The 15,503-nt window shown below is 42.0% G+C and overlaps 1 protein-coding gene across 3 annotated transcripts in view; it reads left to right on the forward strand.

Moving 5' to 3' along the window:
• MAP3K13 (mitogen-activated protein kinase kinase kinase 13) overlaps positions 1 to 15,503 on the forward strand; it is a 170,854-nt gene that overhangs the window by 119,969 nt on the left and 35,382 nt on the right. For all 3 annotated transcript variants that reach the window (XM_069733548.1, XM_069733549.1, XM_069733550.1), the window contains exon 3: positions 15,306 to 15,489. In XM_069733548.1, the coding sequence (XP_069589649.1) occupies positions 15,306 to 15,489 (184 nt within the window). The remainder of the gene's footprint in view (positions 1 to 15,305; positions 15,490 to 15,503) is intronic.

Genomic DNA, 15,503 nt, shown 5'->3' on the forward strand with positions numbered 1-15,503 from the left:
AACTTTTCGGGCATAACGACCATCTTTACGTTTGAAGGAAAAAGGGAGAAGCTTGGAGGCCTAAGAACACCATCCTAACTGTGAAACACAGGGGTGGTGGCTTCATGTTGTGGGGTTGTTTTGCCGCAAGAGGGACTGATGCACTTGACAAAATAGATGGCATCATGAGAAAAGAAGATTATGTGGCAATACTGAAGCAACATCTCAAGACATCAGCCAGGAAGTTAAAGCTTGGCCGGAAATGGGTCTGCCAAGTGGACAATGACCCGAAGCATACTGCCAAAATGGTAACAAAGTGGCTTAAGGATAACAAAGTCAATGTTTTGGAGTGGCCATTACAAAGCCCTAATCTCAATCCTATTGAAATTTTATCGGCAAAGCTGAAAAAGCCAGTGCAAGCAGGGCGGCCTACAACCCTGGATCAGTTACACCAGTTTTGTTAGGAGGAATGGGCCCAAATTCCGACCAACTATTGTGAGAGGCTTGTGGAAGGATATCACAAATGTTTGACTCAAGCCATTCAGTTTAAGGCCAATGGTACCAAATACTAATGAAGTGTATGTAAACTTTTGACTTTGCAGTAAGTAATAAAAATGCCATAAAACATTTTCTAGTAGGTGCTGCTGGAGAAAATAGTGCAAATAGGGTCTTATCCAAAATACAAGTGGTTTAATACAATCGAATTGTACTCACTGGATGGTGCTTTAAATTGAGCTTGTAGGAAATATTCACTGTAGCAGATCCACAGGTCTAGTAATGGTCACCATATACTGTAGATAAAAATTGGGAAAAAACTTGGACTTCTGTGCTGCTGAATAACTGAAGATCCGGGTATCTAATATAAGCTGAATGTGTGTGTGTGTATGTGTGTATGTCCGGGATTGGCATCTGCACCGTCGCAGCTACAGCCACAAAATTTTGCACAGTCACACGTCTGGACCCCGAGAGCGTCATAGGCTATGTTGTAAGGTGAAATTTTAACCCCGCGCGTTCCAATTCACCAAACAATTTTGCCCCTATCTACATAATGGGGAAAAAAGTGAAAGGAAAAGTGTTGGAGGCAAATTGACTGCTGCCAGATGTGAACAAGGGGGACTTTAAGAATGAGAGCGATGGCGCCAAAGAGTATATACCGTACAGTTGCTAAGGTGGGGCCCCGACATGGGATACTCACCACACACGGGGATATGAACACACACAAAACGCGCCACACACTACCATGTGCTTGAACACATATTACCCTCAGCACACATTTCACCACAAATACACCAACCTCGCCACATAAAAATTGAAACACAAAAGTCACCACTCAAAACTCGCCACGCGCAGAACTCGCTACATGCAAAAACTAGGCTCTTGCAAAACTCGCCACAAGTGCAAAACTCACCTCATGGAAAACTCGCCACACGCAAAACTTGCACACGCGGAAAAATTGCCACATGCACAAAAGTTGCAACACATGCAAAAGTTGCCTCACACAAAACTTGCACATACTCAAAAGGCACCACACATAAAACTCGCCACGCGCAAAACTCGCCATGCGCAAAACTTGCTGCACACAACTTGCTACACTAACCTGTCACATGCAACTCGACACACAAAAAGTTGCTACACGCATGTTGCCACTCAAAACTCATCTCACAAAAGTCGCTACATGCATGTCGCCACACGCAACTCAACACACACAAATTGACAAACGAAACTCGCCCTAAAACACACACAAGTCTGGTATTATCCTTCAAAAATAAAAATCTGATTAATAAGCAGACAAACTACAACAAATGTACCATATAGGAAATACGGCAGCTGTCAGTCACATGACCTGTCTATTATGTGTATGTGTGAGCTAATATATACTGCCAGGGGGTTCCTGTTGGCTGGGGATTTATCAGGCTGCCAATTTAGCTTACAAATACTGAGGTAAAAATACTGAGCAAATAACGTGTGAACGAGGTCTAATACAGGAGGAGATGACACACAGGTATATACTATATACAGGGGAGATGACACACAGATATATACTATATACAGGAGAGATGACACACAGGTATATACTATATAGAGGAGGAGATGACATACAGGTACATATATATACAGGAGGAGATGACATACAGGTATATACTATATACAGGAGAACATGACATACAGGTATATGCTATATATAGAAGATGACATGCAGGTATATACTATATACAGGAGGAGATGACACACAGATATATACTATATACAGGGGAGATGACACACAGGTATATACTATATACAGGAGGAGATGACATACAGGTATATGCTATATATAGAAGATGACATGCAGGTATATACTATATACAGGAGGAGATGACACACAGATATATACTATATACAGGGGAGATGACACACAGGTATATACTATATACAGGAGGAGATGACATACAGGTATATACTATATATAGAAGGAGATGACATTCAGGTATATACTATATATAGGGGAGATGACACACAGCAGGTATATACTATATACAGGGGAGATGACATACAGGTATATACTATATACAGGAGATGACATACAGATGTATACTATATATAAGGGAGATGACAAACATGTATATACTGAGGTAATGAGGTGAAAATGAGAGGTGTGAGGTGAAAATGAAAAGGTGTGAGTGCAAAATGAGAGGAGTGAGGAAAAATAGTGGAGTGATCAGAAAATGACAGATGTGAGGTTGAAATGACAAGTGTTAGGGGGAATGAGAGGAGTGAGGGAGAAAATAAGAGATGTGAGGGGGAAAATGAGAGGCGTGATGGGAAAATAAGAGAAGTGAGGTGCTATAACTAACCACAGATATTTACTATGCCCAGGCAACGCCGGGCTCTTCAGCTAGTATTGCATAAAATGTGATTTTATTCAACGCATTTCAAAGTACTAAGACTTCTTCATCAGGCAATACCACAAATAGATCCAGGTATATTGCATAAAATGTGGTTTTATTCAACGCATTTTAAAGTACTAAGACCAGATCTTCAGTTATTCAGCAGCGCCGAAAAAGTCCACTTTTTTTCCCAATTTTTATCTATAAAACATTCTCTCTCTCTCACTATTCTGGCATTTGGCAAATATTAATAATTATGGTAATCCTAATTTAACTGAAAAGGCAAAGGTTTATTCTGATTTCATGACAGATATTGAGAAAAACATGCATATGTGTCTTTTTATATTGTGTATGTAAACCTCTGGTTTCAAATGTACAGTGGGTACGAAAAGTATTCAGACCCCTTTAAATTTTTCACTCTTTGTTTCATTGCAGCCATTTGGTAAATTCAAAAAAGTTCATTTTTTTCTCATTAACATACACTCTGCACACCATCTTGACTGAACCCCCCCCCCCCAGAAATGTAGAAATTTTAGCAAATTTATTAAAAAAGAGAAACTGAAATATCACATGGTGATAATTATTCAGACCCTTTTCTCAGACACTCATATTTAAGTGACATTAAGTCCATTTCCTTGTGATCCCCCTTGAGATGGTTCTACTCCATCATTGGGGTCCATCTGTGTTTAATTAACCTGATAGGACTTGATTTGGAAAGGCACACACCTGTCTATATAAGACCTCACAGATCACAGTACATGTCAGACCAAATGAGAATCATGGGGTCAAAGGAACTGGCCAAAGAGCTCAGAGACAGAATTATGGCAAGGCACAGATCTGGCCAAGGTTACAAAAGAATTTCTGCAGTACTCAAGGTTCCTAAGAGCACAGTGGCCTCCATAATCCTTAAATCCTTAAATGGAAGAAGTGTGGGGCCACCAGAAGACTTCCTAGACCTGGCTGTTCAGCCAAACTGAGCAATCGTGGGAGAAAAGCCTTGGTGAGAGAGGTAAAAAAGAACCCCAAGATCACTGTGGCTGAGCTCCAAAGATTCAGTAGGGAGATGGGAGAAAGTTCCACAGAGTCAACTATCATTGCAGCCCTCCACCAGTTGGGCCTTTATGGCAGAGTGGCCCGACGGAAGCCTCTCCTCAGTGCAAGACATTTGAAAGCCCGCATAGAGTTTTCTAAAAAAACACATGAAGGGCTCCCAGACTATAACAAATAAGATTCTCTGGTCTGATGATACGAAGATAGACCTTTTTGGTGACAATTCTAAGCGGTATGTGTGGAGAAAACCAGGCACTGCTCATCACCTGCCCAATACAATCCAAAGTGAAAAATAGTGGTGGCAGCATCATGCTATGGGGGTGTTTTCCAGCGGCAGGGATAGGATGACTGGTTGTCATTGAAAGAGATATGAATGCGGCCAAGTACAGAGATATCCTGGATGAAAACCTCTTCCAGAGTGCTCTGGACCTCAGACTTGGCCGAAGGTTCACCTTCCAACAAGACAATGACCCGAAGCACACTGCTAAAACAACAAAGGAGTGACTTCAGAACAACTCTATGAGCATTCTTGACTGGCCCAGCCAGAGTCCTGACCTAAACCCAATTGAGCATCTCTGGAGAGACCTGAAAATGGTTGTCTGCCAACGTTCACCATCCAACCTTATGGAACTGGAGAGGATCTGCAAGGAAGAATGGCAGAGGATCCCCAAATCCAGGTGTGAAAAACTTGTTGCATTATTCCCAAGAAGACTCGTGTCTGTACTAGCTCAAAATGGTGCTTCTACGTAATACTGAGCAAAGGGTCTGAATACTTATGATTATGTGATATTTCAGTTTTTCTTTTTTAATATTTTAAAAAAATTGCAAAAATTTCTACATTTCTGCATTTTTTCAGTCAAGATAGGGTAAAGAGTGTACATTAATGTCCGCACCCACTATATATATATATATATATATATATATATATATACACACACAGTATATATATATATATATATATATATATATATATACACATATATATATATATATATATATATATATATATATATATATATATATATACACATACATACAGGTGCTTCTCAAAGACTTACAATATCATCAAAAAGTTAATTTATTTCAGTTCTTCAATACAAACATGTGAATTTCATATATTATATAGAGTCATTTGTTATGTTTGCTAATGACAGGTGTTATGAAGGCAATCCAGAAACACAGTGTGCTTAGCGATCAGAGCGCACACAGTGATCTGACAAATACCCAAAAATACAAGAACGAGCTCTGAGACGTGGAAACTCTGTAGACTGCACACCTGATCCTATCCTAAACACAACTAAAAGCGGCTGTGGATTGCGCCTAACAACTACCTAGGCAACTCGGCACAGCCTAAGAAACTAGCTAGCCTGAAGATAGAAAAATAGGCCTGACTTGCCCCAGAGAAATTCCCCAAAGGAAAAGGCAGCCCCCCACATATAATGACTGTGAGTAAGATGAAAAGACAAAACGTAGGGATGAAATAGATTCAGCAAAGTGGGGCCCGATATTCTAGGACAGAGCGAGGACAGTAAAGCGAACTTTGCAGTCTACAAAAAACCCTAAAGCAAAACCACGCAAAGGGGGCAAAAAAAACCCACCGTGCCGAACTAACGGCACGGCGGTACACCCTTTGCGTCTCAGAGCTTCCAGCAAAACAAAAGACAAGCTGGACAGAAAAAAAGCAACAAAAAAGCAAAAGGCACTTAGCTATACAGAGCAGCAGGTCACAGGAACAATCAGGAGAAGCTCAGATCCAACACTGAAACATTGACAAGGAGCAAGGATAGCAGCATCAGGCGGAGTTAAGTAATGAAGCAGTTAACGAGCTCACCAGAACACCTGAGGGAGGAAGCTCAGAAGCTGCAGTACCACTTGTGACCACAGGAGTGAATTCAGCCACAGAATTCACAACAGTACCCCCCCCTTGAGGAGGGGTCACCGAACCCTCACCAGAGCCCCCAGGCCGACCAGGATGAGCCGCATGAAAGGCACGAACAAGATCGGAAGCATGAACATCAGAGGCAAAAACCCAGGAATTATCTTCCTGAGCATAACCCTTCCATTTAACCAGATACTGGAGTTTCCGTCTAGAAACACGAGAATCCAAAATCTTCTCCACAATATACTCCAATTCCCCCTCCACCAAAACCGGGGCAGGAGGCTCAACAGATGGAACCATAGGTGCCACGTATCTCCGCAACAACGACCTATGGAATACATTATGTATGGAAAAGGAGTCTGGGAGGGTCAAACGAAAAGACACAGGATTGAGAACCTCAGAAATCCTATACGGACCAATAAAACGAGGTTTAAATTTAGGAGAGGAAACCTTCATAGGAATATGACGAGAAGATAACCAAACCAGATCCCCAACACGAAGTCGGGGACCCACACGGCGTCTGCGATTAGCGAAAAGTTGAGCTTTCTCCTGGGACAAGATCAAATTGTCCACCACCTGAGTCCAGATCTGCTGCAACCTATCCACCACAGAATCCACACCAGGACAGTCCGAAGACTCAACCTGTCCTGAAGAGAAACGAGGATGGAACCCAGAATTGCAAAAAAATGGAGAAACCAAGGTAGCCGAGCTGGCCCGATTATTAAGGGCGAACTCAGCCAACGGCAAAAAGGACACCCAAACATCCTGGTCTGCAGAAACAAAATATCTCAGATATGTTTCCAAGGTCTGATTGGTTCGTTCGGTCTGGCCATTAGTCTGAGGATGGAAAGCCGAGGAAAAGGATAGGTCAATGCCCATCCTACCACAAAAGGCTCGCCAAAACCTTGAAACAAACTGGGAACCTCTGTCAGAAACAATATTCTCAGGAATGCCATGCAACCGAACCACATGCTGAAAGAACAAAGGTACCAAATCAGAGGAGGAAGGCAATTTAGCCAAGGGCACCAGATGGACCATTTTAGAAAAGCGATCACAGACCACCCAAATGACTGACATCTTTTGAGAAACGGGAAGGTCAGAAATGAAATCCATCGAAATATGTGTCCAAGGCCTCTTTGGGACCGGCAAGGGCAAAAGCAACCCACTGGCACGAGAACAGCAGGGCTTAGCCCTAGCACAAATCCCACAGGACTGCACAAAAGTACGTACATCCCGTGACAGAGATGGCCACCAGAAGGATCTAGCCACTAACTCTCTGGTACCAAAGATTCCAGGATGACCAGCCAACACCGAACAATGAAGTTCAGAGATAAGTTTATTAGTCCACCTATCAGGGACGAACAGTTTCTCTGCTGGACAACGATCAGGTTTATTCGCCTGAAATTTTTGCAGCACCCGCCGCAAATCAGGGGAGATGGCAGACACAATGACTCCTTCCTTGAGGATACCCGCTGGCTCAGATAAACCCGGAGAGTCGGGCACAAAACTCCTAGACAGAGCATCCGCCTTCACATTTTTAGAGCCCGGAAGGTACGAAATCACAAAGTCGAAGCGGGCAAAAAATAACGACCAACGGGCCTGTCTAGGATTCAAGCGCTTGGCAGACTCGAGATAAGTCAAGTTCTTATGATCAGTCAATACCACCACGCGATGCTTAGCTCCTTCAAGCCAATGACGCCACTCCTCGAATGCCCACTTCATGGCCAGCAACTCTCGATTGCCCACATCATAATTACGCTCAGCGGGCGAAAACTTCCTGGAAAAGAAAGCACATGGTTTCATCACTGAGCAATCAGAACCTCTCTGTGACAAAACCGCCCCTGCTCCAATCTCAGAAGCATCAACCTCGACCTGGAACGGAAGAGAAACATCTGGCTGACACAACACAGGGGCAGAACAAAAACGACGCTTCAACTCCTGAAAAGCTTCCACAGCAGCAGAAGACCAATTAACCAAATCAGCACCCTTCTTGGTCAAATCGGTCAATGGTTTGGCAATGCTAGAAAAATTACAGATGAAGCGACGATAAAAATTAGCAAAGCCCAGGAACTTTTGCAGACTTTTCAGAGATGTCGGCTGAATCCAATCCTGGATGGCTTGGACCTTAACTGGATCCATCTCGATAGTAGAAGGGGTAAAGATGAACCCTAAAAATGAAACTTTCTGCACACCGAAGAGACACTTTGATCCCTTCACAAACAAAGAGTTAGCACGCAGGACCTGAAAAACCATTCTGACCTGCTTCACATGAGACTCCCAATCATCTGAGAAGATCAAAATGTCATCCAAGTAAACAATCAGGAATTTATCCAGATACTCACGGAAGATGTCATGCATTAAAGACTGAAACACAGATGGAGCATTGGCAAGTCCGAACGGCATCACTAGATACTCAAAATGGCCCTCGGGCGTATTGAATGCAGTTTTCCATTCATCTCCTTGCCTGATTCTCACCAGATTATACGCACCACGAAGATCTATCTTAGTGAACCAACTAGCCCCCTTAATCCGAGCAAACAAGTCAGATAACAATGGCAAGGGATACTGAAATTTAACAGTGATCTTATTAAGAAGGCGGTAATCAATACACGGTCTCAGCGAACCATCCTTCTTGGCTACAAAGAAAAACCCTGCTCCCAGTGGTGATGACGATGGGCGAATATGTCCCTTCTCCAGGGATTCCTTCACATAACTGCGCATAGCGGCGTGTTCGGGCACGGATAAATTAAATAATCGACCTTTAGGGAATTTACTACCAGGAATCAAATTGATAGCACAATCACAATCCCTATGCGGAGGTAGAGCATCGGACTTGGGCTCTTCAAATACATCCTGATAATCAGACAAGAACTCTGGGACCTCAGAAGGGGTGGATGACGAAATCGACAAAAATGGAACATCACCATGTACCCCCTGACAACCCCAGCTGGATACCGACATGGAATTCCAATCCAATACTGGATTATGGGTTTGTAGCCATGGCAACCCCAACACGACCACATCATGCAGATTATGCAACACCAGAAAGCGAATAACTTCCTGATGTGCAGGAGCCATGCACATGGTCAGCTGGGCCCAGTATTGAGGTTTATTCTTGGCCAAAGGTGTAGCATCAATTCCTCTCAATGGAATAGGACACCGCAAAGGCTCCAAGAAAAACCCACAACGTTTAGCATAATCCAAATCCATCAGATTCAGGGCAGCGCCCGAATCCACAAACGCCATGACAGAAAACGACGACAAAGAGCATATCAAGGTAATGGACAGAAGGAATTTGGACTGTACAGTACCAATGACGGCAGACCTAGCGGACCGCTTAGTGCGCTTAGGACAATCAGAAATAGCATGAGTGGAATCACCACAGTAGAAACACAGACCATTCAGACGTCTGTATTCCTGCCGTTCAACTCTAGTCATAGTCCTATCGCACTGCATAGGCTCAGGTTTAACCTCAGGCAGTACCGCCAAATGGTGCACAGATTTACGCTCGCGCAAGCGTCGACCGATCTGAATGGCCAAAGACAAAGACTCATTCAAACCAGCAGGCATAGGAAATCCCACCATGACATTCTTATGAGCCTCAGAGAGATCCTTTCTGAACAAAGCTGCCAGCGCAGATTCATTCCACTGAGTGAGTACTGACCATTTCCTAAATTTCTGACAATATACTTCTATATCATCCTGACCCTGGCACAAAGCCAGCAAATTTTTCTCAGCCTGATCCACTGAATTAGGCTCATCGTACAGCAATCCGAGCGCCAGGAAAAACGCATCGACACTACTCAATGCAGGGTCTCCTGGCGCAAGAGAAAATGCCCAGTCTTGAGGGTCGCCGCGCAAAAAAGAAATAATAATCAAAACCTGTTGAATAGGATTACCAGAAGAATGAGGTTTCAAGGCCAGAAATAGCTTACAATTATTTTTGAAACTTAGAAACTTAGTTCTATCTCCAAAAAACAAATCAGGAATAGGAATTCTTGGTTCTAACATAGATTTCTGATCAATAGTATCTTGAATTTTTTGTACATTTATAACGAGATTATCCATTGAAGAGCACAGACCCTGAATATCCATGTCCACACCTGTGTCCAGAATCACCCAAATGTCTAGGGGAAAAAAAAAAGTGAACACAGAGCAGAAAAAAAAAAAAAATGATGTCAGAACTTTTTCTTTCCCTCTATTGAGAATCATTAGTTAGGCTCCTTGTACTGTTATGTTTGCTAATGACAGGTGTTATGAAGGCAATCCAGAAACACAGTGTGCTTAGCGATCAGAGCGCACACAGTGATCTGACAAATACCCAAAAATACAAGAACGAGCTCTGAGACGTGGAAACTCTGTAGACTGCACACCTGATCCTATCCTAAACACAACTAAAAGCGGCTGTGGATTGCGCCTAACAACTACCTAGGCAACTCGGCACAGCCTAAGAAACTAGCTAGCCTGAAGATAGAAAAATAGGCCTGACTTGCCCCAGAGAAATTCCCCAAAGGAAAAGGCAGCCCCCCACATATAATGACTGTGAGTAAGATGAAAAGACAAAACGTAGGGATGAAATAGATTCAGCAAAGTGGGGCCCGATATTCTAGGACAGAGCGAGGACAGTAAAGCGAGCTTTGCAGTCTACAAAAAACCCTAAAGCAAAACCACGCAAAGGGGGCAAAAAAAACCCACCGTGCCGAACTAACGGCACGGCGGTACACCCTTTGCGTCTCAGAGCTTCCAGCAAAACAAAAGACAAGCTGGACAGAAAAAAAGCAACAAAAAAGCAAAAGGCACTTAGCTATACAGAGCAGCAGGTCACAGGAACAATCAGGAGAAGCTCAGATCCAACACTGAAACATTGACAAGGAGCAAGGATAGCAGCATCAGGCGGAGTTAAGTAATGAAGCAGTTAACGAGCTCACCAGAACACCTGAGGGAGGAAGCTCAGAAGCTGCAGTACCACTTGTGACCACAGGAGTGAATTCAGCCACAGAATTCACAACAGTCATTACAAACAGAGTGATCTATTTCAAGTGTTTATTTCCGTTAATGTTGATGATTATGTCTGCGTTGACTTTAGTCTTGATAAAACACAGTGGACCTACATCAGCAGGTGACATGGTTCCCCAAACCACTGATTGTGGAAGCTTCACACTAGACATCAAGCAGCTTGGATTGTGTGCCTCTCCACTCTTCCTCCAGACTATGGGACCTTGAGTTCCAAATTAAATGCAAAATGTACTTACTTTACTTAATTTACTTACTTTACAAAATTTACTTACTTTACTTAATTTACATACATCTGAAAAAAACATCTTGACCACTGAGCAACAGTCCAGTTCTTTTTCTCCTTGGCCCAGGTAAAATGCTTCTGGCATTGTCTATTGGTCATGAGTGGCTTGACACAAGGAATGCAACACTTGTAGCCTGTGTCCTGGATCCTCTGTGTGTGTGGTGGCTCTTGAAGCAATGACTCCAGCAGCAGTCCAGTGCTTGTGAATCTCCACAAAAAATTTTAGTGGCCTTTTCCTAACACTCCTTTCAAGTCTGTTGTTATCCCTGTTGCTTGTGCACCTTTTTCTACCACACTTTTTCCTTCCACTCAACTTTCCATTAATATGCTTGGATACAGCATTCTGTGAAGAGCCAGCTTAGCATCTTTAGCAATGACCTTTTGTGGCTTAACCTCCTTGTGGAGTGTGTCAATGCCAAGTCGGCAGTCTTCCCCATGATTGTGGAGCCTACTGAAACAGACTAAGGGACCTTTTCAAGCGCTTAGGAAGCCTTTGCAGGTGTTTTTTGTTAATTTCTCTAATTTTCTGAGATAATGACTTTTGGGTTTTCATTGGCTGTAAGCCATAATCATCAACATTGTTTATTTCTGTTAATTGAAATAGATCACTCTGCTTGTAATTACTCCATATAATATATGAGTTAATTTTTTTGTATTGAAGAACTGAAATAAATTAACTTTTTGATGATATTCTAATTTTGTGAAAAGCACTTGCGTATACCGTATATATATATATATATATATATATATATATATATATATATATATATATATATATATATATATATATATATATATATACGGTGGGACCTTGATATTTTGTCTCCTTCCCCATAATCCTGTAGAATGTAAGCCCGCAAGGGCAGGGTCCTCGCCCCTCTGTATCAGTCCGTCATTGTTAGTTTGTTTACTGTATGTGATATTTGTAACTTGTATGTAACCCCTTCTCATGTACAGCACCATGGAATCAATGGTGCTATATAAATAAATAATAATAATAATAATAATAATATATATATATATATATATATATATATATATATATATACATATATATATAGTCCACGGGATCTTGTAAACCCTACCTAACACATTGAGTATTAGCCATGTTTCTTTTACTGTATGGGCCCTATGAGGAGAAGCTGTATTACAATTATTACAAAAAAAGAAACAATTATTGATGTCAGCCTCTGCCTACACGATGCTAATCAGCAGAGCATCAGCAAAATATAAAAATACATGCACATTGTGGCAAAACAATCTCTATTTTTCTGCTCAGAGAGATGCATTGAAGTCTCTCCATCTTTCCTGATGTGGCTGAGCAGATGGTGTCCCCCTCCCCTCCTCTGACTATTGTCTGCAGCAGCAGGACATGGATTATAGCACTTATTGTTTACTAGTGAGTGAAGGCTTGTGTGTCAGTCAGTGTCCATGTCTTATAGTCATGTGGAGGGCAAGGCTAGGCTGGAAAGGTGGGAGTGGGGCCTAGGACACAGACGCTGGTGTATATCCCACTGTCTGAGGGGTGGAGGGGGGATTTCTGTCTGTAATAAGACACACGACGGTTTTTCTTATGGGAGGGGGGTGAAATCTGTAGTCGGCAGCTGTTTGTTACTCCCCAGACAGTGGCAACATGAAGCATCTCTGCATTGTTTGCACTACACAATATAGTATGTATTATTCTGCATGCTGGACGCCCTTCTGTTCACCAGATCAAACACAATTAAGAAAGAGGAAAATGTAGAAAAACGAAAAACAAATAACGCACTCAGAGCTCACTGAGACTGGTTTTACACACTGAGTTTTTCTAAAGTAAAGTCTTTATGGCATTTTGATGGTGTTTTTTCTCTGTTATTGTTGTCTTTTTTTTACTTAATTTTTTATCAATTTTTTCCATAGGCTTCATTATTGGACTTGAAACATGACAGAAAAACTGTGACCAGTGATTAATCAGAGCAATTTTGGTAGAATTCTGGTGTAAATTGCTTTGAAAAGTCACCAATTTGTGTCGCAGCTCGGAGTTGTGCAAAAATCCTGTGACTTTTGTCATTTTCACACAAAAAATTTCCCAGCTCCACCAAATTAGGCAAAATGGGGGCGCGGTGAGGGTAGGGGCTGAACGAGTTAGATGAGCTGTGGTGTTCTCAATGCAAGATATCTCAATCCAGTCGAGGAATGGAGTAAGATTTGTGGTGAGGCGCAAGCCAATCGTCAGATGCTCCTGATACATTAAGGTGATGCGCCCCTTAATGAATGAAAAGTGTCTAACTCCAGCACTCCACCTCATCAAGACCGGTGAGAATATCACCAATCTTGATGAATGACACCAAGGCCCGATTCATCAAGACTGGTGATTTTCATGCAGGCCTTGATGAGGGGGAGTGCTGGAGTCCAACTATCCTGATTCGTGAAGACATGCCTCATAATGGATTGGGAGCATTCTGACAAGTGACGTACACCTCCGTGTGCCACACCAAAAATCTTACTGCAGAAACTGGAACACCACAACTCATCATGAATTAGAGTAGAGGTGCCGTTATGCCTCCGTCCTGCCCCAATTCCGCCCATTCTGGCAGAGCTTGGAGAAACTGGTGTGAAAATGGTCTCAAAAGCTTGTCAAAATATTATGACTTTATTTTTGGATTCTGGCAAAATTGCTTTGGTGGATTGGGGCCATAAAATTTAATGCACCAAAAATGCCCTAAAATTGTGTGTTACACAGCAAAATAAATTTGACAAATTATTTAGCTAAGCACAACATTCAAATGTGCTTTCAAGGTTAATCGATTCCTTTTTTCAAACATAAATTATCTGCACCATGTTGCATTGGATGCCATAACCTTGTAGTATATTAGCATCATACGATCTACCAGGGCCTACGAAGGTCTATGGCTGTGTAGTACAGAAGTGCAGGAGTGGAGTTATTGTGTTGTCCACATCCTTATTGTCAAGTAATGAATATCTGATTATTACTGATAATCGTGGCTACCACACATGATTCTGTACTTTGCTCTTCCATCAACTGCAATTTGAGAACCATTTACGGTATTTGTATTTCATTTTAAGGTCCAAGATTTATTATGAAGAATCCGTGCATCTATTACATGACTATGTTTATACAGTCCCCACAATGGTGAAAGACTTCGCTATGAAAATGTTATTAGTGGGTCTTCTGCAACCACAATGGAAACTATGACATCCACCAGAAACTGCACTTAAACACACTCTAGAGTGGTAAATGATGGGTCTTGGGGGAATTAATGTTTTTTTCACCAAGTAAATCCATACTTCTGTATTATACTTTTTATTAATAACTGCAGAAAAGTGTCTATCCCTTTTAGGGTCTGGGGAACTGAGTTCCTCTTGCCTGGGCGGAGAATATGCCATAATACATTGATTGTAAGGGTCTGATCGCTGGTACATGCCATTATAAACTAGCAGTCCCCATCCTCAGTGCTGTGCATGCATTATCTCAATTTATAGATATTATTTCACTAGTTATGTCTACTCAGGTTTAAGATGGCCATACACACCGGGTAGCTGCCAGCTAAACACTTTTCAGCTCCAGCCTCTCGACCTCTCTAGGCCAAGTATGCCTGTGTTCTGAATAGGGAGTGGAAAGTAAGATACTGCCAGACCTTTGGTGATAGCCAGTGATTGATTAGGTGGTTAAATTCGATCTAACTAAACTCAGGGAAGGGTCAAGAGTTCCCCATCCACATTTGATGGTTGTCCAAAATAAACGTAAATTGCTGGGTTTAGTTAACGTTACATGAACATGTATGGAGACCTTAACGTGGCTCCTTTGGCCATCTGCTTTATCTAAGACCCTTCATCATTGGGATCAATAAGTGGATTCCATTCAACCACAGTTTTGTATCATGTAACTGAGATGCCTCAAAAAAGTGAAAAGAGAACCTCTACCTTTATTACAGGCTATAGCAATATTTTGTTCAGTTTCTTGCTCTGATGAAACATTCAACATGATGCCACAAAGTCAAGAGCATATGTCTGTTTAATGACTAAGACTTATCCAGACTTTGCAGAACCACAGTTCTCTGATAATGACAAACTCAACTGTGTTAAATCCAGTCCATTACAGCTGTATTTTCCTTTTTCATTCTGCCTTTTATGTATATTTTGCTACACATATATGACAATATTTGGAAAATGTGTATAAATCATGTATAATGTAGACTTTTGTGTCTTTAATCTTTTCCTTACTTCTCAGACACTTGGGAGGTTCCCTTCGAGGAGATTTCGGAGCTGCAGTGGCTGGGCAGCGGGGCACAAGGAGCCGTTTTCCTAGGGAAGTTTCGAGGAGAGGAAGTTGCAATCAAGAAAGTGAGAGAACAAAAAGAGACTGATATTAAGCACCTGAGGAAGCTGAAGCACCCCAACATCATTGCTTTCAAGTATGTACCGTGAT

Source organism: Ranitomeya imitator, chromosome 7 (assembly GCF_032444005.1).
Source record: "Ranitomeya imitator isolate aRanImi1 chromosome 7, aRanImi1.pri, whole genome shotgun sequence".
NCBI classification, from domain to species: domain Eukaryota; kingdom Metazoa; phylum Chordata; class Amphibia; order Anura; family Dendrobatidae; genus Ranitomeya; species Ranitomeya imitator.